Source organism: Protopterus annectens, chromosome 9.part0 (genome assembly GCF_019279795.1).
Source record: "Protopterus annectens isolate FY-2018-M chromosome 9.part0, PAN1.0, whole genome shotgun sequence".
In the NCBI taxonomy this organism is placed as follows: domain Eukaryota; kingdom Metazoa; phylum Chordata; order Ceratodontiformes; family Protopteridae; genus Protopterus; species Protopterus annectens.
In genome coordinates, this window is record NC_056743.1 from 1,565,976,315 (window position 1) to 1,566,002,979 (window position 26,665).

The window sequence follows — 26,665 nt, forward strand, 5'->3', positions numbered from 1 at the left end:
ACCAATAAGCCCTTGAGAACCTAGTTTGGCTAATACAACAAGGCTGCTGCCTTCCTTAAAATAACAGTTCTGTTTAAAGCATGTATTTACAAAACTTAACACAGCAGTTTTATCTACAATAGTTGCAACATTATTTACATTATTTTATGTCCGTTTTACTTTATTCTGACATGCCACGTGGGGAGAACCGTTATCTGTGTTAAAACTAAATGTTGATGTACACTTCATTAAACACTATATTGATACTGGCACATGTTGAAAATATACTTATTTGAATTCCAACATGGTTAAGTACACATGAGTAAGGGTGGACAGGAGGCTTTGCCTCTGCTGCACCCCTTGACTTATATATGCTTCCCTATACCCTAGCTGCACCCTTGTATTTGTTGCTGTACTGCAACAAAGACCTTCTTTACAGGAAGAGGAAGAGAATGGTTATAGCTGGCATTATTTTAAATTGCTTGTAGAAAATCTCCCATGTTTGAGATTGTGGGAGGATGACATAATGGTTAAGGAGTTTACCTTAAAGACACAAGGTGCAGGGTTTGATTCTCACATGGGGTAACTGGCTAGGCTTCAAATGGCCCAAAAGGGCAGTTAGCCTAGTACTAACCTATGAACCTATTACCTGAAACTAGTTTAACCCATCAAAGTGCTGATTTGGACACCAGTTATGGAACCAGGACCTTTGCCTGCATTGTCTTCACAGATTGGGAGAAGTACAGAATGTGAAGCAGTGCCACAGGTGCCAGTCTTTCTACTTTGCCTCAAAAAAGAGCATGGGAGAGTATTTCCTGGCCTTCTTGCCTTCTTTTCAAATGTTAGCATTTGAGAGTGCCCAGCTCAAAGGTCAGTGGAAGGGTCCCTCTTTCAATTCTAAACTAAGGTTGTGCTAGAGCATTGACAAAAGGCAGAGGAAGTGAGAGGCAAGCATCAGTCACTCCCTTTTGGAGTTGAGTCCATCCACAAGATGACCTAAGGATTTTTTTTGTCAGACACCTGTGCTCATTTTCTTCAAGAGATGGTTGTACAGTTGCAAAAAAAACCCTTCACAATGTGTAAGTTGGTAACTGTCAAAGTCCACTCTACCACAAGCATGGTTGCTTGCTTGATTGCTTTAAAATGCTTACATTGTGGACATGTGTGCTAATGCCAGTTTGTTGGTTTTATGCATTCACCAGACTTTTTTGCTTTGATAATGACTCCAGGACTGCAGGCTTGCTTGGTACGCAAGTGTTTCAGGACTCTGCGTTCCAAAGTCTTTTTTGGACAGCTTCCAGTGTTTTCATCTTTAGAAGTATTTATACTACTTGTGGATCGTTCCCTGTTGTAGACTCACTGTTGACAGTCCCCAATATTGGGTTTAACCAGATACTGTCGTACTGCATGATATTTGTGAGGGGACCCTTCTTAATTGGTTCAGACTACCTTACTGCCGCTCCTTTATGACAGACAAACTCTTATGTTGGGACAGCTTTGCTGTAGTTTTTATAAATCAGGTAAGTAAACATTTGTATGTTCTTACACAGTGGTATAAGCATCTAATCTTTGTTTTTCTTGATTTGCTGGAAGTGTATACTCAGTGGTTGGGCCAGTTTGATGGACTCTGGGGCTTAGACGTACTTTGCTAGTGTAACAAATGGCATCATGTCTTGAACTAGCAGAGGGTGCACATGCCTCTGAATGTAAACGTTTTGGCGTAGAATGGTTGACTCAAGAAGAGAAGTGCAGATTTCTTTATTGTAGACCCATAGAATCAAGATCCTGTCACAGATCCTGTGTGAGGAAGAGACTTGTTTTGCCCTGTGGATGTTCAAAGCCTTGGAAGTCAGGTTTGAAGGTCACTTTCCACCTGCACCTAGTTTCCAAATATAGGACTTGTACTACAACATTAATCCAAATATTTGAGCTTCTTACTGTGAAAGGAGCCATGCTAATACACCTGTACTGTCTTCTGGGAAAGATCACTCTAACTGTAAAACTACCCCCTTTCTTCCCCATGTCAATTATTACTTTTTCCGAGTGTTCACAAGGGATCACTACAGTTGGCTCAATTGTGTGTTGCTATATTAAGCAGGAAAAGGGTGAGTTTTATGTTTTTTTTCCCCTTTGAGTTTGTACAACCATGGAGCTAGTGTATATGGTGGTTAGTGGATTAAGGATAAAGATAAAATAGGGACGAGGGTCACAGCCCCAGTGAAAAATTGTGTAAAGTGACTGTTTTGGAGTGCAAGTTGTTTTTTTTGATGTAGCTTCAATGTTTTGTCTCAAATAAGGGAGATGCAATTTTTTTTGTAGTAAATCCATTCATAATATAGTGTCTGTATACATAATTACAAGTTAGGTACAGTAACTCCAGCATATAACCCTGAGAAAATTTCTCACTTCAAATTGAAAAGAATGAATGCTGATGTTTATGTATGGGAATCTTGTGTCTGTGTATATCCTTAACTGTCATGGTGCAAGTCCCTTACTGGCCTTTATTCAGATACTAGACTGGTGTTGATTGATTTCCTAAAGTCTCCAAGGGTAGCAGCACTTACCACTGTGCTTTCAAGTGATCACAAGCTGCATGCCCCTAACATTTTTGGGGGTGGGAGCTTAGGTGAGAAGATCGAACATGGTTTAAAAAAGAAAAACAGTATAACTACATCGAGTGCCTGCAGGTATATAGCTGGTGATTGAGTGTCTTAGAGCAGTTGAGGTTAATATGTAAAGTAGAATAGGTGTAATTATGGCGGTGGGTCGTATAGCCCAGTACGTCAGACCATTAGAACCCCAGCTGTATACATTCAGTTAAAGAAAATAAATACTTTTAACTTTTTGAAACAAATCATAAATTTTAAAGCCCAGATGGTCCCTTTCTGTTTCCATGTCTTTGGATGTATTGCTATGACTCCATAACTGAAGGTGATGGTGTTCTGCTGAGAATGTTTGTGGTGCTTCTCATTCGTATAATTTTCTAAGTGACCAAACTCCCATCTGCAGAGCATATTCTGTTAAGAGTGCATGTGGTTCATAAGGCCATATTATTTCTGAAATGGAGTAATTGGTGGCCATGACCATACACCAGAAACCTGTGGTACTGGGTTGAAGGAATGCAGACCCAGTCCTGCAGTGTTAGTGGCAAGACCATTTAGTTTACAGACATCCAAGCCAGTATCCCAGAAGTGTGGCTGGCCAAGTTTGCTGATGACTTTGGCTGCATTCTTATCCTCTTTTTCTCTGATACTAAACTGCTCCATCAAAGGTAGAATATATACTGAAATTGGTGTCAAGCTAAATGCAGAAATGTGCAGCATAACAGTGTTCCTTGGAAAAGCTGCTCCCAACTGATGTGATATAAGTGGTACTCCTCTTCAGGCTAGTCTTGATGAATGAATGGGTATACCCAAATTTACACAGCCTGCTTGATTTGAGAGAGAAGCATTATTAAGTGCTTGGAAAGAATGGCAAGAATTTTTGTCTGTGTCTACTTAAAGGTGTATCTGGCTAGGCACCTTGTGGTCCTTGTGATCACATGTTTAGTATTGTGTATACATTGCTACGCTTGTTAAAGGTTAGATGAAATGCATAATAGCCCTGCTGGTCATAACTCAAAGTTGCTGTGTGGGAGCAGAAAAACAAATAAGGTTTAAAATGTGACTTGCTTAAGGAATGGAGTTTGTGCTTAAATGTAGAGTGTAGGAATGTATGCTACTTGTGTAGCATTAAGAGAGCTTGCTGTAGTTTATTATTATTATTACTGTTTGTTGAGTTTAGTGGGATTGGACCATTTTCCTTTTGCTGTAATTCGAGCCTAAAGCTACCCCCCCCCCCCAAATAAAAAAAAATATTGCAGCTTTAATTAGGAAACCACCATTTACAGGGCAGCGCAGTGGCACAGCATTTAGTTTTGCTGCTTTACAGTGCTTGTTCTTCTGTTCTGTGTACATCTTCCCTTTATTGTCATGGTGTTTACTAGTTGCTTTGTGTTTTTTTCTCATAGGCCCAAGGTGGTGTGCTGTGGGTGAGTTGATAACCCTTTAAATTGCCTGTAGGTGGTTATGCCATCTTTGCACCTGTGTGTTTGCATCTTGTAATGGCTTAGTTTCTCTCCTTTCACCTAATGTGTTCTCATGCTTCATATTCCCAACAGTCCTGAACTGGGTTAAGTGGCTAACTGGAAATTGCATGATGAACTGTCATTATACAGGCATAAAATATAAACCTGAAGCGGTAAAATGCACACATTGTAAAGATACCTTTTAGCATTCTGAGGGCCTTAAGGGAGTTGCTTAGAGCAGAACAGAGTAGACAGTGTCCATTGATCTTTAAGTTGAGAGGTAGTTGTAATAAGATGGTATCCTGTGGTTTATTAGTTGTAATAAGATGGTATCCTGTGGTTTATTAGTTGTAATAAGATGGTATCCTGTGGTTTATTAGTTGTAATAAGATGGTATCCTGTGGTTTGTTAGTTGTAATAAGATGGTATCCTGTGGTTTATTCTGTACAAAGGAATTGGGAGGAAAAGAATATAATTTATCAGTTACACTCATTATGAGATATGGGGATTAGATGTGAGAGAGAGAGAGGTGAAAACAACAGATAAATGGAAAAAAAAGTATTGGTGATTATAGGGAATATAATATACAGGGAATATCTTCATGCTCTTCTGCCTTCATTCTCGGTACTAAAATAAGAACGCTGTATGGAATTTTCTCCTTTTGATTCTACTTGTTGCAAGCGCCTTCTTGTGATTGCAGGACACCTAATTAACGTTCTGCAACATTAGATCTTTGCAAGAGGCTGTTGTAGCAGGACGATTTCTCCACCCAGCACCCCACCGAGTATGCGTCATGTAGAGCATGTGTTATAATAGCTAATTCCTTCATGGCCTACTATGTGGCTTCCTTTGTAAGATGGAAGTGGAAGATGTATGGGGTCATGTTTTGTCATGGTCTGTCAGACCTGAGTGGCAGCTGCCACTTATTTGTCTCTCAAAATTTGCCAAGTGTCATGACTGATGATTATCAGTCAACTTTTAAGGTTTGTAACAATCTCTGTCTACAGATTTTACTTTTACACTCATGTCTTTGCACAGGTACTGTTTTCATCGCCTGGTTAAATACCTTTGCTCTCTAGGAAAGTGGATGCTTTTCTAAACCTTTCTTTGTTTCTACAAAAATGAGTGAGAGAGCATCTGATTGAAGTTTTTTTTCCTGCTTTTTGTGCAGCTCAGAACATTTCAAACCTAAATCTTCTAAACATCTACGTAATTCTGATATTAACACACAATTTTTCGTAGCAGGAGTGCATCTTAAATTTTCTGGTGGTCTTTAAAAGTAGAGAGAATGCATGTTTATAGCTCTATCTTATTTAGTAAAGTTCTATATATCAACTTAATAGACTAAACTGCAAGGGATTTCCTTACGTAGATTTTTCTTCCTGTGTATTTAAATGTGTGCAAGCATTCAAGAAAAAAGTTAAGGCATAAAAAAATTTGTGGCTAATTTTACATCAGATTATCATAGACCTGTCCTAACTTGGACCTACAGTTTTTATATCGTACACAGATATTATACTTGAGGGACTTATTTTCTATTTATTGTACATATTGTTTAATTTGATTCTTTTGTATGCAGTTACCTACTTTGTTTTCGTTGTATGTTTTGACTACCTGGCGGAGCACTTGCTTTTTTATATGCATTTTTTAAAAATTTGATTAAACAAATACACGTTTATATCCCTGTAAAATGCAGTGTGTGCTGGGCCCCTTTGTTTTTGTTGCCAGATGTGGATTAGTTAACTCCTCATAAAAGTGAGATGTTGGGCTGCACTTAGTTTAAAAAATAAAATCCTTGTGGACTTGTGCACAAGACTTTGATTCGTCCTGAGGGTCAGGTTATGTTCTGAAAGTAAAAAGTAATTGTGATTGCACATTAAAGGACTGGTTACTTTTGTATAGCTTGATGGAATCTTCATAATTCTTTTCTACTTCTTGTAGGACAATTCAAATTTATACATGGTTATGGAGTATGTACCGGGTGGTGAGATGTTCTCCCATTTACGGAGGATTGGGCGATTTAGGTAAGTAGCTCCTATAGCAGTAACAGTGATATGCTCGTTGAGAAAATGACACTTAATGTTGCAGCTAATATTTCTGTTAATGTAGTCCTTGTATGTAAGACTGTTCATGAGTTGTAACATAGCCTGTTTACTCCTGAGATGGTGTTTGCTCATCTTCCCCAGTCTCTTTTGGCCTTTTCTTCTGCAGGGTTCACATCAACCTTGCATGCTTCTGTAGTAGTATTATGATCAGTCAAGCTGTTACAGTCTCCTTCAAACACGTGGGACCTAATGTACATTACACGAGATTTGTCTTTAATACCAATGTTAGAGATGTCTGGTTATTGAGAACATCTTTCTTCTCTGAATTCCCAATTTCACTTTTCCTCTGTTTGCTGCCAGTTTGTATCCCTTACCCTGTATCATGTTTTGCTTTGTCCTTCCAGGAAGGGAGATTGTTACCTGTGGCCAGGTAGGATCTCTTCTCTACATTTGTGTAAGGAGCTTTCTTACGGTGTGTCCAGCAGAGACGTGGTCATTCGTTGTTTGTATCCCATTATGTAAAAGTGGTGTGACACCCTTATTTTAGGATAGATTCCCACCATAAGAATTTAACGAATTGTGACCGTTCAGACTCTTGGCCCAGCTATATCTGTGATGTAAAAGTAGGTAGTCTGTGTTTAAAAATAAAAAAGCAGGAAGGAATCTTCCTACAGTTCAGGGATGCAATTTTTTTTTAAATTCAGATTTTTAGTGATGATGGCTGTCTAGAGTACTGCAAGTAGAAAACTCTACTTCTACAGAACTGTTGAGCAGGTAGAATGTATAGAATGGCAACAAAATAGTATAAAGTCTACACCAGAAAACTTATGGTATCAGAGAGGGTGGATGTACGAGTGTAAGTAGGGAGAAGAGAATGACAATAAGTAAGAGCCACAGCAGAGCTAAGACCAAGATGGCAACGTTTCTCCAAAGAGGAGTAAGAGAGCTGGTAAGTGCAGAGAGAAGTGCAGTATTCAGGGAGAATGAATCAGGTGATGTTAAGAAGTACTTTTCATAGGCATGGATTCGAAGGATTGAAATAGATTTCCTGAATGGGTGCCAAATTTAAAAATGTGGCAGAATTCAAGAACACATGGAATAGACTGAAAGTAGCTCTAGCTTGGAAGTAGGAAGATTGAGGTATTGCTTAACTGGGAGCTGCTGGTTATTCTGTATGTGAGAACAAGGGTAGACAAGTGAAGTAAACTGGTCACTGGTGTCATTCTTAGGGGTCCAATATTTGCCAGCTTGGGAGGACTTGATTGACATTCCACGCTGCTTTAACAGGGAATGTCTGCACCTCTCCCCACTAGGCTTTCAGCTATTGGTCATAACGTTATTCATCCCCAATAGTGCCTTTTTTTAGGCAATGCCAATCTGATAAACCTTCCAACATAAGTTCTACTTAAGATAAACTAAAGTTGTTATTGCTTAATGCCAGGAGTCTGAACAAGAAGCTCCATTCCCTGTAAGAGCATCTTACCTTGGAGTGTGTTAACATCTGTGCAGTTACTGAGATGTGGGTTGAAGCTACGGAAAGCAATACGGCAGTACAAGGGTAAAATGTTTTCTGCACACTTAAACTAAGTACCACACAAGAAAAGGGACAAGAGAAGAAAGTATATTGATCTATGTGAAAAGTAAGCACACCTCAGGATTGGTCAAACAATATGACATATTTGAGCTACTCCGTGTCCAACTATTCTTAGGTTTAAAGTGCCATACCATATCCTTGCTAGCATGGAGACATGCATGAATGGGCATACCTTCGTTGAAGGTTGTGCGTTAGGGCTGGCAACTCAGCACGTAAAAATCAACTGCCAATCATTAGCAGACCGGAGTTCCGCTGTGGCGACCCCTAACTTGGAAAAGCCGAAAGACACAACAACTATATCCTTGCTGACTATAGATCCCTGTCTATAACACAGGATAACCTTAGCACATATCTGAATGTACTGGAGTCGCTCTCTATTCTGCCCAGAACCATATTTGAGTGATTTCAACTATCCCTCCATAAACTGGAAAACATACACAACCACTAACATGCAGGTTCAAAGATTTCTGGATTTTGTTAATGCAGACACCCTCGAACAGCAAGTCTCTGCACCAGCGAGGGGTGTAATATTCTGGGTCTGATACTCACAGATAAAAGGGAATGTTGCACTCTCCTCCCAATTGTAATGCTCTTACTGGTCGCACCAGATCACACAGCAGTCACCCCTGAAATAAACATGAAGTTTGAACTCCCAGCAAACACCTGAACCTTTAAGAACTCTTCCAAGGCTGACTACTACTTGTTAAGCAATGGCATAGCTGAATTCCAAGCCCTTACCCCTAAACTCAGAGAACACTGGGTACACAGAAGTGTTTTATAGAAGCTCTCTACAATTATATAAATAACTGCAAGGAAACAGCAGTGCCGAACTGAAATTAACTTAGGACTAAACTTCAAAAACAAGCCCCCTTGATAAATCCTCAGTATAGTTTGTACACCAAAAGAAAAAAAATCCTGTCCAATAGGAAGAACTATGCCCAGCAGACAAAAATTTCCCTCATCAGTCTCAACAAGCAACTTGGGGAACTAAGCAAGTCCATCAAAGCCAACTTTGAGGCAAAATAGCCTTCCAGGCTAAGGATGACCATAATACATTTTTCAGTTATGTATGCAACCTTAAGGGGAGCACCCAGCAGTTTGCTGAATTAATAGTAAGTGGGACTCCCTGTACAGAGCCAGATGATATAGCAAATTTGCAGGCCGATACATTTTACTCCCCCCATCACCCCCAGGAAATGCCCGCTACCATTTCTTCTCCAGCTATCACTAAAGACCAGGTCCTTGTTGCTCTCTCCAAAGCTAAAACAGTGCATCAGTGGGTCCGTATAATATCCCAGGATGCCTTCTAAATAGCTTGAAATATAACTTGTCATAACAACTAGAATTTCTATTGAACACAGCCTCCAGAACGGCTTCACATCTAGGAAATGGAGGACTGCAGCACTCACCTGTCTACATGAACGCGGGACTGTCAACAGACCCAGGGAACTACAGACCCTGTCCTAAAACTCGGTGCAAAAAAAGGCATAGTTATACCCTTTGGGAAGATGACTACCCGTGCAAATTACAGCATTGATACCACTCCCCTAAGGGAACACCCAGTGGTAAGGGACTTGAAAACTCAGGTTGATAGTTGATTACCATACATCCATGGTGGTGAGAAAATCCTTCTTTGTGGCACAATTTGTAGGTAAGGACGTAGCATCCAGATCTAAGGAGATCATAGTGACACTGATGTTCTTCGTGTTTCACTGTTGCAGTCATCATACTTGGGTTATCTGGCTGCAAGTAGCCCTCAGTCGGCCTGAATACCAGAGTCTTGGGATTTCTGCGTCGGATGCCGTCACCTCTTCTATGACGTCCAGTCGTCGGGGTTATAAAACATGCAGCCGATGCCATTACATCAGTCTTTCTTCCCGTGAAGGAGCCCAAAGCAGAAGCAGTTTACAAGTGCCGGTTGGCTGCTTCCTGAAATTTTTGTTTTTCAAGTTTCAAACCTGAAGTCTTCTAAAGCTAAGTACCCCATTGGGGATCCTTTTTTCTTGCTCTAACTGATGTCAGAAAAAGTTAACAATTGTCTTGCCTGTGGAAAGCAAATACCTCACAGAGATTTTCATTCTTACTGCATCACCTGTTTAGGCCCAGACCACGGCATCCCTCGCTGTCGGTTTTGTGCCTTTTTCAACGCCCAAACCATTCGTCGTCAGGCTATCTTTGTCACTAAATTCTTTTGCTCTCGTTCTCCGTATTCTGAAATGGCTTCGATAAGCCATCCGACTACCGATCTTCCGAAAAAACGCAAGGATAAAGACAGACACAGACCGCATAGGTCCAAAACTGCCGACAACACTTCCATTAAGCTAGCAGCCAGTCCGCCGATACTCAGTGAGGTGCCTTCGCAGCCCCTGATACCTGCTTCTACAGATGCGCAGGTCTCTACTGAGACCCATACGGAGTCTGGTATGCTGCGAGATGCTTTTTCGACTATGGAACCTGCAGATGTCTCTACCTTGGATGGGTCCGGGGCCGCTGTGCAGGCACCGGCTTCTGAGGGTGTATTCCGACCTACCGATAGTTATATTAAACCGACAATTTCATTTTTAACTGAAACTACCGAGTTTCTTAGGCCCAGAGTTCCAACTATGCCTAGAAAACTGACATCCAAAGTGCATGTTCAAGCTCCCATGCCACAAAAACAAATGCTTAGAATGGCTAAAGACCTTATTACTGTAATTAGGGGAAGCCAGTCTTCCCCTGCTAAAAGACAAAGAATTGAATTTCCTTCTGATTCTGCAGACCAGGAGTCCGATGACTCTGACCCTTCTGATTACCAGGACATACCCTTATCTACCTATGAGGATTCAGATGCAGAGGAATCCATTCCCCCTGCCCCCCTCCAGAGGATTTTTCTTTTGGTGAAACCTTGCATACCTTAAGAGAGCATTTCCGCTGGGAATGCAAGGACTATCCTCAGTCCAAAAAGAGACTCAGGGAATGTTTAGATTTGCCTCAGCAGAGGCCTCTAGCTATACCCCGTGTCCTGGATATTGTAGATGATGTCTTCATGGAATCCAGTCTTACTCCTGACACTTTACCACCAGCTCTTAGAAAACCTGACTGGTACTACAGAGTACCTGACTCTCACAAATTTCTCTTTAAGAATCTTACTGTGGATCCAGAGACCATTTCCCAGGGACCTAAAGGCATTAAGGCTACTACAGCCAAAAACCCTACCACTTCAGACAGGGATTCTAGAGCTTTAGACAGATGGGGTAAGAAGGTATGTACCTCTGCAACTCTTGCCATCAGGGCTTTGAATTGCCACTTACACAGGTTGAAGTACCAGCAACATATTATGGAACTATGCAGCCCGATTGGAAAAACTCCAGCTGTACTCAGTCAAATATTGCTTACTCAGAGATGATCTCTGCCTGACTTACAAAGCCATGTCCAACTCAGAATTGATGGACATGCTCCACCTAAAGAAATCCAAGTCACTGCGAGCCACTTGCTCTAGTGAGCTAAACCTCACCACAAAAATAAATAGAACATGCTGGAGGGATAGATTCCTGTCACAGAGACTCTCCCCATGCTTTGGAACAAAATTCCTGACTACATTAGCTAGAGCCCCTCACTAACACTGTTCAAGAGAAACCTTGACGAGTGGATGGGTAACAGAAAATACACCCCTGGGATCACTTCATTGGCTCTTCTTGACAGAGGCTCAGTTGATCAATGGGGCGGCGAAAGCTGACACTCTGGCTAGGCTTATAAATGCCCTCGGGCAGATAGCCTAGTACCTACCTATGAACCTAACTAATTAAACAAAAAATAGTTTATGTCCAGATTGTGCAGAAAATAAAGATTTACAAGAGTTAATGCATTCTACAAACCAAGTTAGTAAACATACTTTGCAGTGTGGGTTTGATGCCTTAGAAGCATCTTGCAGGGCTGCTGTCACTGGGTCTGTATTGAGAAGGCATGCTTGGCTGAAGGAATAAGTCTTGTCAGACCATGTCAAAGCAAAATTACTAGATGCTCCATTAAATCAGGATCGTTTGTTTGGCACAAAAGCAGAAGTAGTTCTTAAAAAGATGGAAGAAAATGCTAAATCTATGCAAACTGTCAAAAATTTCTTACAGGTGCAGCCACCTAGATTCAATAGGCATTGGCCTTCAAAAAACTGGTCCTTTCTAGTCCCTCCCAGGCCTTTTCAGTCCAAACCCAGGGGAAACAGACCACCAAGACTACAGTCAACAGGGTATGCAGAGATCTAAACAATGGAGTGTTCCCACCTCAAAAACAGAGTGGTAAGCCACCCCTTATGGAAAAAGTTCACAATAACTTTCCAATTATTCTTCCCAGCCATGCCCAAGTACTTGCACCCCTAGGAGGAAAACTCGCCCTTCATGCAAAAAACTGGATGTCCATTAATCGGGACTATTGGGTTCTAAACATCGTATCCCAGGGATAGAGATTCTACTTTCACTCACTGCCAACCCCAAGCGGGTTGCCAGACTTTCCTCCAAACCAGTGGGCAGAGGCACAATAGCAAGTACTTTCCCTTCTCCATATCTTGGCTTTTCAACCTGTTCCAGTAGAACAAAGGGGACAGTGTTTCTACTCCCAGAATGTTCCTGGTGCCCAGAAAAGAGAGCTCTTGGTGCCCTGTCCTGGATCTATCAATTCTCAACACCTTTCTGGTGGTCCCAAAATTCAAAATGCTTACACTACAACATCTTCTTCCTATGCTAGCCAAGGATACCTGTTTAGTCACCCTGGACTTGCTTATCTGCACATCCCCATAAGGGAGTCTTGCAGGAAATATCTATGTTTCAGGGCAGGCTGTATGCACTATCAGTTCTCTGCACTTCCCTTTGGCTTATCTACTGGGCCCAGAGTATTCACAAAGTGCCTGGCTCCACCCATTGCATACTGCAGGCAGAGAAATATTCCAAATTTACCCATACTTGGACGATTGCCTGATTCAGGCGGACAGTCAGGAATTGCTACTTCAGCATCTGACATTTGTAAAAAGACTTCTAACTTCACTGGGATACACCATCAACAAAAAGAAATCACAACTGGTGCCCAACCACCAAATTGCATTCCTGGGAGCAAGCTTGAACACAACTTCCCAGATGGCATTCCTCACTCCAAAAAAGCAGGTCCATTTGACAAACTGCTTCAAACTAATGGCCACCAAATCCCAGCTATCTGCAAGGAAGATACTGCAAGCCCTAGGGTTCATGGCCTCGTGCATTCTGCTAATTTCATGTGCAAGACTGCATATGAGGAAACTTCAGTGATACTTAAAAAGTCTCTGGTGTCAACATTCTCAGGACCTGAAAACAGTGATTCCTATCATACCTTGTCTAAGGGCAGAGTTCCTTTGGTGGGCAGAGGCATGCAACCACAGCAAGGGACTTCCTTTCATTCAACCCCTCGCCGCCCAAACCCTGACAACAGATGCATCAGACTATGCATGGGTGGCTCACATGGCAGGCAAATGCATTCAAGGCAAATGGAGCCCAGAACAAATTCCCCTGCATATCAATCAAAAAGAGATGCTAGCTGTACAGAATGCTCTGACAGCCTTCAAATACCTTATCCTTCCGGGACAGCTCCTGATAAAGACAGACAACACTACAGTTATGTGGTATATAAACAAGCAGGGGGGAACTCATTCTTACCCACTCTGCAGGTTAGCCATGGCCCTGTGGAACACAGGCTTGAGCAACCAAGTGCACCTACAAGCTCAGTTCTTGCCAGGCAAGCAAAATTCAGTGGCAGATGACTTAAGCAGAAATCTACTGGACCCTCACAAGTGGAAACTGGAACCCAACTCATTCAAACGTCTTATCCAGAGGTGGGAGAACACAGAAAGACGGACCTTTTTGCCTCCCCCAAAACCATCAATTGAGCAAATTTTGCACCAGGAACCCTTACAGCAGAGCCTGGAAGGTGGATGCCCTGTCTTTTACATGGGAAAACCTCTGAATTTATCTCTTTCCTCCTTTGCCCCTCCTCTCAAAAGTACTACTCCAGATCAAGCAGGACAGGCCAAGGGCAGTCCTTATTGCACCAGACTGGCCGCACCAGCACTAGGTATCCACTCCTATGCAGTCTGACAGCAGTGCCACCCTGGCACCTACATCAGACACCTTCCCTGCTGTCTCAGCAGGAGGGACAAATTGTGCATCCACAGCTGCATACCCTAAACCTTGCAGCCTGGCTTATCCCCTGAATACACCACCAGCATCCCTTAGCAAACAGATGCTGGATGTCATCCTTGAGGCCAGAAGGCCTAGTACTAGGAAATCCTATGCTGAAAAGTGGAAAAGATATTGTTCTTGGAGTCAGTCTCAAGAAAAGGACACAGCTGTGCCCAGCTTACCTCAAATCCTTGATTACCTAGCAGAGCTGCTCCACAGAGGCCTATCCTTTTCATCCGTTAAGATTCATGCCTCTGCCATCTCAGCTCATTATCATACTGAGCCACCTTTCTTTTCTCACCCTCTCATCAAACAGTTCCTGAGAGGAGCTAATAATTTAAGGCCCCTTAGGAGAGCTCCCACCCCGGCCTGGGACCTTATCTTTGTACTGAAAAGCTCACACTTTCCCCTTTTGAACCTGCTGCTTCAGCAGAGTTAAAAGTCCTCTCTTGGAAAACAGCCTTACTTCTAGCTGATACTTCAGCAAGAATAGTTTCTGAGTTACAGGCACTAACGGCAGTGGAACCCTTCATTATTTTCCATGCTGACAGGGTTTCCCTCAGGACTAACCCATTCTTTATGCCCAACATGGTATCCAGTGTGTCTTTAAACCAATCCATCCATTTGCCAACCTTTTTCCCTAATCCTCTACATAAAGGGGAAAGGATCCTGCACTCCCTGGACATGCACAGACAGCTCAGGTTCTACCTTGACAGGACTAAGCCTTTCAGAAAATCTGACCAGCTGCTAGTCAGCTTTGCTACAGGGGCAGAGGGCAAGGCCATTTCGAAGCAAACCATTTCCATATGAATAGCACACTGCATACATTTCTGCTACAAGCACCATGGAAAACCTACCCTACAGGGGATCAGAACTCATTCCACTAGAGCTACTTTAACCTCTACAGCATTTCTCAGGGGAGTCCCTACCAGGGACATCCTGGAAGCTGCAACCTGGAGTTCTATACACACCTTCACTAAGCATTACTACGTACCTATTTTTTTCTAAATCCAGAGCTGAATTTGCCACAGCAGTCTTACAAGGTCTACTAGTCACCCCTAACACTTCTTGACTGCCTCCACCCTTCCTCAGCTTTGGGAAACAACCCAAGTGTGATGACTGCAACAGTGAAACACGAAGAACATAGTACAGTTGTGTACACTTACCATAAATGTAGATGTTTGAGTGTATTCACTGTTGCAGCCCTGGTTTCCCTCCCTCCAGCCCCCTGGCTTTCTCTATCCTTTCTACCTATCCTCTTTATGGCCATCTTTTATGGCAAGGATATTTACTTTTTACTGGAGGTGTTCCACACCATATAATAGCTTCCTATTTTGGGGGGCTCCTGACATCTGGGGCAAGAAAAACTGATGTAATGGCATCGGCTGCATGTTTTATACCCCTGACGACCTGACGTCATGGAAGAGGCGACAGCATCCGACGCAGAAATCCCAAGACTCTGATATTCGGGCCAGCTGAGGGCTTACCTGCAGGCAGGTAACCCAAGTGTGATGACTGCAACAGTGAATACAGTCGAACATCTACATTTATGTTAAGTGTACACAACTGTACTTTCTCAGCCCTCGTTAGACCAATAAGTACAGTACACTTTTCAGCATGTACCTTACCAGGCATTTGCAACAGCTGGTGCAGCCACATAGGTTCCTTACTAAAAGAAAAGAGGGTGTAATTAATGTGTCTTATGAGGACCACCTCAAAGGCCTGTTGTGCTGTGGCTGCTACAGAGGGGCGATCTATACCTAACCTGGAAGACATTCTACAATCCAACTCTGATGGATCACATTCCCAAAACAAATGGCACTAGTATTACCCAATTGAAGGATCATAATCTCGTCTGCGACATAAAACCCTTTTGCAGGAACAGGTATGTATGTCAAAGAATATCCCTTCTTTGGAAAAGACTCCCCATACATGTAAAGCAGAGCTCTTCCCGAAGCCTATTCAAATGGACTTTGGCTCAATCGATGGGAAATCCCAAATTCTCCCCTGGCTTGTTGCTTGTGTCCCTTATGGACTGGGTAGCTTGCAAATGCATTAAGGCACAGGCATATACCAAAGCCATTCCAGTCCATGTGTATTGATGACCAGGAAAATTGGGACATGAATGGCTAGGCTTAAAAAAGCTCTAGGGATGTTCGCCTAGTAACCTCCTACGATCTTATTGCAATTGCAGTTAGACGTAGGAGCATTTTCAAATGCAGTTAGAGTTGGGCAAACTTTAGAACAAGATATTTTGGACAGAAATATGACAGTGACAGTCAGGTTATTTTTTTCTTTATGGACTGTTGACCTTTGGTTAGTATTTTGGGAAATGTCATAATTTGACCGACTCATTTTTGTTGTCCAAGTTAAGCACCTTTATGCATTGCAGGGGAAAAAGACTCTTAAGTGTGATTATTAATACCTAGCACTTCACATTACTGAAAATGAATTTCTGAGGGCGAGACCGGTGCTTAACGGTACCTGCACAATCTTCTCAAAATGTGCAGACTTTAGAGTGGATTGCTTCTGATCCAGTACCTTGAAGTAGAAGAATAGACTAATCTTATATTCATACAAATAGATTACTAAACACAAGACTGTTGTGAAATAAAATGCTTGTAGTGCCTGGTTTCAGACAGTATAGGAAAGTTCTAGTATGACAGCTGCTCTTTCAAAGCTTTAACCTGTTTTTTTGTCTTTTTGCCACTGAAAGCTAATGGAGAATTTTTAGTAAATTTTCTTTCTGTGCTGATAGCACGAGAGTACATAATTAAAATGTATGAACTAATATTAAAACCAAGAAAGTTTTTTTTTTTGGGAGGGGGGGTCAAAAATGTTACACATATTTGTAAAAATCTTTATTAAATCTTGCTATACACAGCAATGCGATAGGAGGAGGCACACCAGTTGCGCTGTTTGCATACCAGAATTAAAATGCTGGTATTGGATTTTCAGTCAAAATTAATCATTGTGGTTCTTCGTCTATGCTGTGTACTGTAGCAGTAGAAAATAGCTTTTTCTGCTGTCTAGGGGCAAAAGAAATGTCACCCTGAAGGAAATGATGAATGTCTAGTATGCAGTTACTAGCTTTTCATTCCATACTGAAGCCAGAGATACACCGAAAGTTGTGACAGGCAGTACACTACTGCCAGTGTTCATAGGGTACCATCTGGATACACAGTTGAGCATTGTAAAACATTAAGAGAACTGACTCTTGATCCCAAGAACCATAATCCTAAAAAATTACACCACTACAACCCCACATACATCTGTAATCCTAAAGCTTCTGGATTGATGGCAGCCCCTCTTTAACTGGTACCCTTTGCAAGGTTTTACATAAAGGTACTACAGTGCACCTTGGCTGTGCAGTGGTGTCAGTAAATAGAATTCACAGCATCTACTGTCAGGATCCTGAAGATCTATTGAGCAGCATTTGACCTGGCAGCATTTGGACTGGTGGATGCTTTCCCCCATAGTTTTAGCAGGAAGACTATTCATCATCCTTCCAAATGCCAAAATAACCACAAATTGTTCCTCTCAAGGTGGGAGAGGGTTTCATGGTGGAAATATTGAGGGTACATGAACCCACCTAGAGGCCCATCATCACATCAATAGCTAGAGAAGAGGGCAGTCCTAGTGTTGCATGCTTTTCAGGACTCCTATCCCAGGGTGGGATTCTGCATGCATGGACAGTATTCATTTTGTTGGCAATATGTATTCAAATGGTACCCCATGCAAAGTTTCACATAAAGGGACTAAAGTGGACATTGGATGTGCACTGGTGTCCATCAGCAGATGCTGTGAACTCTTCAGTTCGACTGTCTTCCATTTGCAGGCAGTATTTGTAGTAGTGGATGCTGTCTCCCATAGTTTAAGCAAGAAGACCATTCATCAGCCTTCCGAAGGCCATAATGACCACAAATTCCTCCTGTGTTGTGGGAGGGAGTTTTAAGGCAGGCATGTTGAGTGTATGTGGACCCACCTAGAGGCCCATCATCACATCAGTAGCTTGGAGATGTGGAGAGTCTTTCTTGTGGTGCCCGCCATTTGGGACTCTCTATTCCAAGGTGTGATTTCTGTACACGCAGACCATGTCAGTGGTGTGGTTCATCAGTAGGTGATGAGGAAGCAGGATCCTGCCCTCTGTGCCAAGAAGTTGTAAGGGTGTGGCAATAAGTAATGTCCTTACAGCACTTTCTTGTAGTAATGCACATTCTAGGTTGAACCTGCTATGTAGTGGACATGCTAAGATGATGTCCCTTGATGCCTCTTGAGTTAATCTATCATTAGCTCAAATGATATTTCACTGCTGGAGCGAGCTTTGCTACTTCCATTTTTATCTCTGAGTAGTACCAAATAGAGCAGCTACTCCCACCACTGGGACATGCCCCAAGGGAAGCTCTGATCCATCTGTGGCCTTCTGGATTACTCTATGCCTTTCCCTATTACAGTTGTAGTGTTTCTGCAGAAAGCATTCCTGTGCAAGGCTTCAGTTGTCCTTGTAGTCCCCTTTTGGCCAAGACAAATTTGGTTCCTGGTGCTGTGACCTAACCGTAAGAAGCAAACCTGGCTTTATAAATCCCAAATTGTATCTCCTATTTACATCTGCCTGGCAAGTCTCACTTGGGTATTCTCTCGTTAATGTTGACTGTGTGGTTTCTCCAATTCAATTAATGGCCATAGATTCTGATTATCCTCCTGAGGGGATCCAGAATACATGTTGTAGACTGCTTCTACTCCCAAGATCTACAAGAATAAATGGAAATGTTTTTATTTTGGGCAATCAGGTTGGGATTGGATCCCATCTCCACTTGGTCCTCTATGTTACAGTTTTTGGTTCTAGCTACCTCACTATTGGTCAGTTTTACCTCTTCATCTCTCACAGCATAAAGAGTTTGCAGGGCCTTTCTGAAAGGTACCTTTCTCTTGAGACCTCCTATAAAGGACCCTATACCTCCATGGACTTTAATTTCGTATCAGATATGTTGATTCATGGTCTCTCAAAATATGCCTCTTCTGACCTGAAATATGTCTACTTGCATAATGCAGAAAATTAACTGTGGGAGGCCGATTACGATGGATTTAGGAAAGTGCAGGTAGTAAAGATTCTCCTGGTGCTACTGGTAGTTTATGTGGGACAAGTTTTTTTGGGAGCCCTGAGAAGAAAGTCAGGCAAATGGTCGATAGAGAGTGGGAGGAGTTAATGGGGGTAAGGAGTAAATATACAAGAGTGAAATGGGAGATGGCGAAGTTGCCAAAAGAATAAGAAGGGTTGGGAATGCCTGACCTAGATTCGTACTATACAGCCTCAGGTTAAATTCCTCTATAACCTGCAGAATTTGAGGTGTATGCCAAAATGGCAACAGCTAGTGGAATGATGGAGGATATGGTGAGGATGCAGGAAGAAGGATGGAATACTAGGCAGTAGAGCAGGATGAAACCAAAGCTTCTGGTAGCTGTGTGTACAACATAATGTTAATATAACAAAACAATGAGTAGAAAAATGTATGTGAAAGTTGTCAGCAGTAGGAGTATGGAAAAGAAAAAAAGGTGATAGCACTGCAGCAGTTATGTGGCAAACATTGAAAAGAGACTCTTGATACAAGGTATAGATAGAACCTATGAACCTCTAAGGGAACTATATTGATGACTGGGAAGCAATAAGAGAATTTAGTTTAGGAAGCTGTGTAGAGCTGTACTATATTACTCTCTTGAGAAGAATGGAGGAAGGTTAGGAGGTCTGAAACCAATTCAGATGAATGGCCTAAACTAATAGTTCTATTAATTGAATCTAGGATAGATGGAGCTTCATCCAAAAAAAAATTAATATGTCAGTTATATAAAACACTGGTAGGCAATTTTTAAACACAACAGGTTGAAGAGATGAAAAATCGAATGAGCTGATGAGGAATTGTATGACACAAGTCTGAAGAAATATGTATGCCTTCAAGATAAGTGACTAACCTGAGGACGTTTCAAAATTATCCTTAGAAATGCCTGTACAGATATGTTTATACACCAAGTAGGCTGGTGAAAGTTTTTTTTCCACTATGGAAGGAAATGTTGGAAATATGATACTGGAGAGAGGGGGAAGTTGGGAGCACACTTTCTGGGATTATAGTAAATTAGTGGAATGGAGGAAAGATATGCAGAGTATGACAAATATATATGGGGATGTAAAGTTAAACTCTCCAAAAATTTATTGAATTGAGGCCCAACATTGAAACTGGCTTAGTATGACCAGGCCCTTATACTGCTGATAATGTTGGTAGGAGAAAAAAAAAAAAACAATCATGAGGAAGTGAAGATCTAAGGAAGTGCCAACAATGCTAGAGGAAATTGCAATACTAAAAAAGTTGAGAATGATGAACAAGAGACTGAGTGGGAAACAACTGAGTTTTCAGCCGAAAAAAATAAATACATAAAAATAATGGCAAAAACTTTGAATTGATGTCCCAGTAATATTAAAGAAACTCATGCAAGACTGATATTCTGCCCACTGTCATTACCTTATCTTATAAACAGGGTAATAAGCTGACAAGTTAGGATGATTGCAAAGGTATATTTTTGTAATTCATTGTTAAATGGAATGTATACTCTAAAGGATGATGAATATTATGAATTAATGAAAAAGAACATGGATTGTGACCCCAGATTCTGGGCCTTGACCTCTTGTCAAATACTCATTGAAATACATGGGCATGCCCACCCTTCCAGCAAGTGCCAAAGCTGGTAATCAAACCCTGGTCACCTTGGTCCTAGTCAGGGCTTTGTCTGCGTCAGCAGAGTAGGTTAGACTGGTATGCTCACACACATTACTTGTTAGAAGTGAAAGTATCAAATCTTTGTTTTTCTTGGTTTGCAAAGTTTTTTGTCCCATTGGTTGGGGCGAACTGCTGGGCTGTGTGTCTAGGCATGTACTCATTCATAGAACAGAAAATATCACAATGCATTTCTTCTTAGGGCAAATGTGTCCTCAAGAGTGGAAGCAAGGAACAATTATCAGATTAGAACATGAGAGAGGATGTACTCAGTTGTAGGTCTGCCAAAAACTGATACTTATCCTGTGACCCATGAGACCATCTGTTATTTTTACAGATGTCTTGTCTGAAGTATATGCAGTTAAATTCTATGATTTTTTTTTTTTATCATACTTCTTTTTAGGTTGAAGGTAGTTATTGTTTATTCTTTTGATTAGCTAATGCACTGACACGAGAGATCAAGTAGAAATATGAGTTGGTAAAACAGAAGTATGTGATGACCAGAATCTATGAATTTCTTTAAGTTGGAAGAAGCTTTTTAAAATGTGCACACCCCTGCTGTATCAGTCGAATATTCAGTATCGCGTAGAAGGTTATTATTATTATACATTCTGTTAGACCAGGGATTTTATTGATGTTCATAAGAAAATACCAGGCTATCTGTCTGTGTACGATTACAAAAGACAACTGAACCAAAGTAGAAAATAAAAAATAAACGGTACACGAAAAGAATGTTCGGCAGTGTTTAATCACCACATAAATAAGCACTTTTGGCAACACAGTAAGGTTCATTACAGTTACAAAGTACTCAAAAAAATAATTTAAATAAGCTAAAATAATGATATCATCAGATTCCATAATCAATTCATAAGCCTTCCCTCTTAAAGAAACAAAACCTAATTAAAACCAAAGTGATATAATCAGTTAAATGAAATGAAAATTTAGCAGTTTTACACAACTTGTCCCTAATGACAAAAAAAATCAAAAAGTGAAAAAATGAACTTAGAAATTCATCTCAAGAAAAGTATACGTCATAAATGCCACACACAATAGACCCAGTGTTTTTTAAACTGATCCAGCCCTCAGTTTAAGAATACCTACAACAGAAGTGCTGTCGTTGATGCCTGGTTCGTTCGTGGCATCTAACTTAGGTTGCTGCAACACCTCTTTGTATTCAAACGCACTTTCATCATCACCTCCCCTTTCATACATGGGGACTTTGTCAATAATAAAAAATAAAAATCTCTTAATTACATTTCAAAGAATGTTGAAACAAGGCTTCACAGATTTTTTCTTTAGTATTATGGACGTGTTCACCTATGCATTCCTTAAGCTTTCTCACAGTTTTGCCTGTATAAAATGCATGGCAGGAGATTCAAGAAGCAAGGTAGACTATCACTTTAGAGTTACAGTTACACCTGTAATGTTTTGCATTATTGACTGAATGTAATCTTTAGTAATTTACTGGAAAAATCAGACATTTTTTAAGGGATTTGGCTTCCAGAAAACATCTTTTTGTGGATGACTTAAAACTGTATAGTTCATCAGATGAGGAACTGAAAGCACAACTGCAAGTGGTCCAGACTTTCTCAGATATGAGAGTCATTTGGTCTTGATAAATGTACAAAAGCAACATTTAAAGCAGGAAAGCTGCAGCGCCAAAAAAATATCAGTTTGGGACAGGAATGTGGTATAGAAGAACTTGAGCAAGAGGGAGTCTATAAGTATTTGTGAACTGATGAAGGATCAACAATAAAACATGAACAAATGTGAATAAAACGTAGAAAGTAATATTTTAGAAGACTAAAATTAATACCAAAAAACAGCCCTGACATCTAAGTACAAGGTCAAAGCTATAAACCAATTTGATCTTCCTGTTCTAACTTACAGTTTTGGGGTGATATACTGGCCCCAAAAGGATTAGTTGGACAGGAAAACAATAAAAATGCTTCATGCTTATCAAATGATTTATAAAAATCAGTGTATATCAAGATTATATATTCCCATTCTGAAGGAGGTATGGGCCTCCTGGAAATTGATTACATGTATAGATTTGCATTTGTAGGACTGCATACATATCTTCTGACTTCACAAGATCCAAACATAGTGAAAGTTTTAAAACATGGGGAGATCAAGTTTTACCAGAATCATACTGGTGTCAAGCGGGAATGGAAATCAGACCAGATGTAGATAAAAAATTAGGAAGCAGCTGAATGTGCCAAAAGGCAAAAGAAACAGTATAAGGTGAAGGATCAGATGAGTAGTCAAAAATGTGGAAAATGCATAAATATAGTTGCAATTACAGAAAACTCTTGGAACAACTTCATGTCGATCAGGATCTAATGCAGGAATGGTTAAGAAGAGGTGAATTAAAACCAAAAAGCAAAAGGTTAATATTGGCGGCCCAGGGCAGTGGACTGCATACACTGTGGTTTACAAAGTCCATTGAACATGTGGAAGAAACAGACAAATGCAGGTTTTGTAAAACAGAATTGGAAACTGTTGCACATCTTATTGCTGGGTGTGATATACTAATGTCAGAAGGCCTGTATACTGAAAGGCATAATAATGTGGCAAGACTGTTGCACTGGGGATTGTGCAAAGATTTTAAAGTTGAAGTAGTTGAGAAGCATTGAAACATGAGCCATAAAGCATTATAGAAAATGATGAAGTTTATATGACATGGGATCACCCATTACCAACAGTTCAAAAAATAAATGTGAGAAATCTAAATATAGTAGTCCCTGAAAAGAAGACAAAAGTAATATTGATTATTGAAATTGTACACGCAGTGATTAGTGTCTTATGTACATCGAGGTAGATGTATAAAATACCAGGATTTGCAGGTAGAACCGAGGGCAACGTGGAAGAAGGATACTCAGACAGATGTCCTTCAAGGATGCATCTGCAGTCCTTACAAATGGGTTGTCCTGTCGTCAGGCAGCCCTTCGGTCGGCCGGATTCCAAAGTCTGGGTCTGGCCTCGGCTGATGTCGCACTTCACCCGACGTCACAGCTGCAGTTATTCGGGTATAAAGGTATCAGCCGACGCCATCTTCCTCAGTCTTTCTTGCTGCATGGCGCCTGAAGCAGAAGCTGTTCGCAAGTGCCGGTCGGTCAGAACCAGAGATTACTACTACCGAAGAATTCTAAAAAGCTAAGTACCCCGTTGGGGACTCTTTCTTGCCTCAGCCGATGTCAGAAAAAGTGAATAACTGTTTAACTTGTGGGAAACAAATACCTCATAAAGATTTCCACTCTTACTGCTTACCTTGTCTAGGCCCAGACCACGACGTAGCAGCTTGTCTAGCCTGTGCTTCTTTCAACCGGCGGACGCTTAGACGTCGGTCGGAATTTGCTGAGGAGTTTTCGCCCGCTTTTGCTTACATTATGCCGTCGGATACTCCGACTACGCAAATATCTAAAAAGCGCAAGGAAAAGGACCGACATTCGCGGTCCGCGGTTTCGGCCGAAACCGCGGTTAAGCCAACCGCGGGTGTCTCGGTTTCGGCTGAAACCGAGTCCACGGTTCTTCCTTCGGCCGAAAGCTTACCTCCTACCGAGGCCTCATACAGCATGGTTGAATCTGCTTCTGAAATCACACCCGCTCTTGCAGGTTCACAGGATTTATCTGATACTATCCCTTTGGATATTTCTACCCCTGCACGTGGAGCTGCTAGGCCACTTGCATCCATGTCGATTAAGGCCTTTGCCAGGGCTAAAGCAGCAAAAACTACCAAAACTGTGCCTGCTAAGACCCCCTCTCACAGGCCTAGCTCTAGTTCACAAATGCTTAGTCTTGCAGAGGATCTCATTTCTTTGATCCGGGGATCCCAACCTCACCCAGACAGGGCCTCTCACCCACCTCCAGAGAAGAGGCCTAGAGTAGAGCCCCCTGAGCCTGTTTCTTCAGATGACTCCTCTGATGAATCAGATAATTCAAACCCTCCAGAGGGCCCTTTTTCTCCTTATGGGGACTCTGATGCAGAAGAGTCCATTCCTTCTGCCTCTCCGCCTGAGGAATTTTCCTTTGGGGAAACCTTGCATGCTATGAGGGAACAATTTCAATGGCAGGGCCAGGACTTTTCAGACTCTAGGAAAAGGCTTAGAACCTTTTTGCATTTGCCACAGCATAGGCCTTTAGCCATTCCTCCAGTACTTACTGTTGTGGATGATGCATTTAATGATGCTTGTACTGCTCCTGATTCTCTTCCTCCGGCCCCTGCTAAGCCCGATAGGTACTACAGGGTTCCGGACACACATTATCATTTGTATAAGGCTCCTTTTGCAGATCCCGAAACCATCTCCCAGGGACCCAAGGCTGTAGCAGCTACCTCTGCCAAAAACCCCCTCCCCTCTGAAAGGGAATCTAGGGCCTTAGAGAGATGGGGTAAAAAAGTTTACACTTCTGCTACTCTTTCAGCTAGAGCCTTGAACTGTCAATTCCACATGATTCAGTATCAGGAATTTATGTTAGACCAGTTAACTAAAAAACTGTCCTCAGATGAACCATTAGACAAAAAAATCTGTTCAGGAAATGGTACATAACATTCAGCAGGTCAGTAATCATTCCTTAAAATGCGGCTATGATGCACTGGAGGCTTCCTTTAGATCAGCCATGACTGGTACAGTGATCAGAAGACATGCATGGTTAAAAGAGCAGTCCTTACCAGACCATGTTAAATCAAAGCTCCTAGATGCTCCCATGGATAAGCTCAATTTGTTTGGCTCCCCTGCACAACAGGTGCTGAAGAAGGTGGAAGAGAAAGCGAAATCTGTCCAGACAGTCAAGGATTTCTTGCAGGTCCAGCCTCCAAGATTTAGCAGGAACTGGCCTTCCAAGAATTGGTCCTTTCCAGACACCTCCAGAGCTCAGAGAGGCAGGAATAGGCGCTCAAGAGGCAGGGGTCAATCCAGGGGTGCCTACAGGGGACGTCAGTGGCAGGCTAACAACCAGCGAGGTACAGCCACAGATCCAGCCACCACCAAACCTACCTCCAAATCAGAAGACAGAAGCTCTAAAACAAATAACTCACTTACTAAGGATGAGAGCTGTAGAAAGGGTACCATCTATGGAACAAGGGCAAGGATTTTGCTCCAGACTCTTCCTGGTACCAAGAAAAGAAAACCAATGGAGACCTATTCTCGACCTGTCCGCTTTAAACACATACCTCATTGTACCAAAATTCAAAATGCTGACCCTACAGCAACTTCTTCGCATGCTGGGCAAGGAGTCTTGGCTGGTAACTCTAGATCTCAAGGAGGCATACCTGCACGTCCCCATACGACCAAATTGCAGAAGATACCTCAGATTTCTTGCAGGATCAGAGCATTATCAATTCTCAGCATTGCCCTTTGGCTTATCTACTGCGCCCAGAGTATTCACGAAATGCCTGGCATCAGTAATTGCTCATTGCAGGCTTTAGGGAATTCAAATTTACCCTTACCTGGACGACTGCCTGTTACAAGCGGACAACAAAAACAAATTAACAAAAGACTTGAAAAGGGTCATTCATCTACTGCAAGCCCTGGGATACACAGTCAATATAAAAAAGTCAAGGCTGATTCCATCCCAAAGGATAACCTTTTTGGGTGCAGAGCTGGACACATCAAAGCAAATGGCATTCCTAACAGTAGAAAAACAGGAGCAACTCCCTCTCTACTTCATGGCATTAACAAAGCAGAACCAGCTAACAGCAAGAAAAGTCCTGCAAGCCCTGGGTTACATGGCATCCTGCATAATATTGATTCCACATGCCAGACTACATATGAGAAAGCTACAGTGGCACCTAAGGAATTTATGGTCTCAGCACAAGCACAGCCTAGAAACCCAAATTCCAATGATTCCATGCCTGAAGCAAGAATTCCAATGGTGGGCTCAGGCCTGTCAATCAAACAAAGGACTGCCCTTCCACAGCACTCAACCAAGCCAGACCATCACAACAGACGCCTCAGACCTCGGTTGTGGGGCGCACATGCTGGACAAGTGCATACAAGGCTTATGGGCTCAAGACCAGCTGCACCTACACATAAATCAAAAGG

The 26,665-nt window shown here is 41.8% G+C and overlaps 1 protein-coding gene across 3 annotated transcripts in view; it reads left to right on the top strand.

Moving 5' to 3' along the window:
• Positions 1-26,665, top strand: part of LOC122812185 (cAMP-dependent protein kinase catalytic subunit alpha) — a 1,510,797-nt gene that overhangs the window by 720,477 nt on the left and 763,655 nt on the right. For all 3 annotated transcript variants that reach the window (XM_044084507.1, XM_044084506.1, XM_044084508.1), the window contains exon 5: positions 5,987-6,069. In XM_044084507.1, the coding sequence (XP_043940442.1) occupies positions 5,987-6,069 (83 nt within the window). The remainder of the gene's footprint in view (positions 1-5,986; positions 6,070-26,665) is intronic.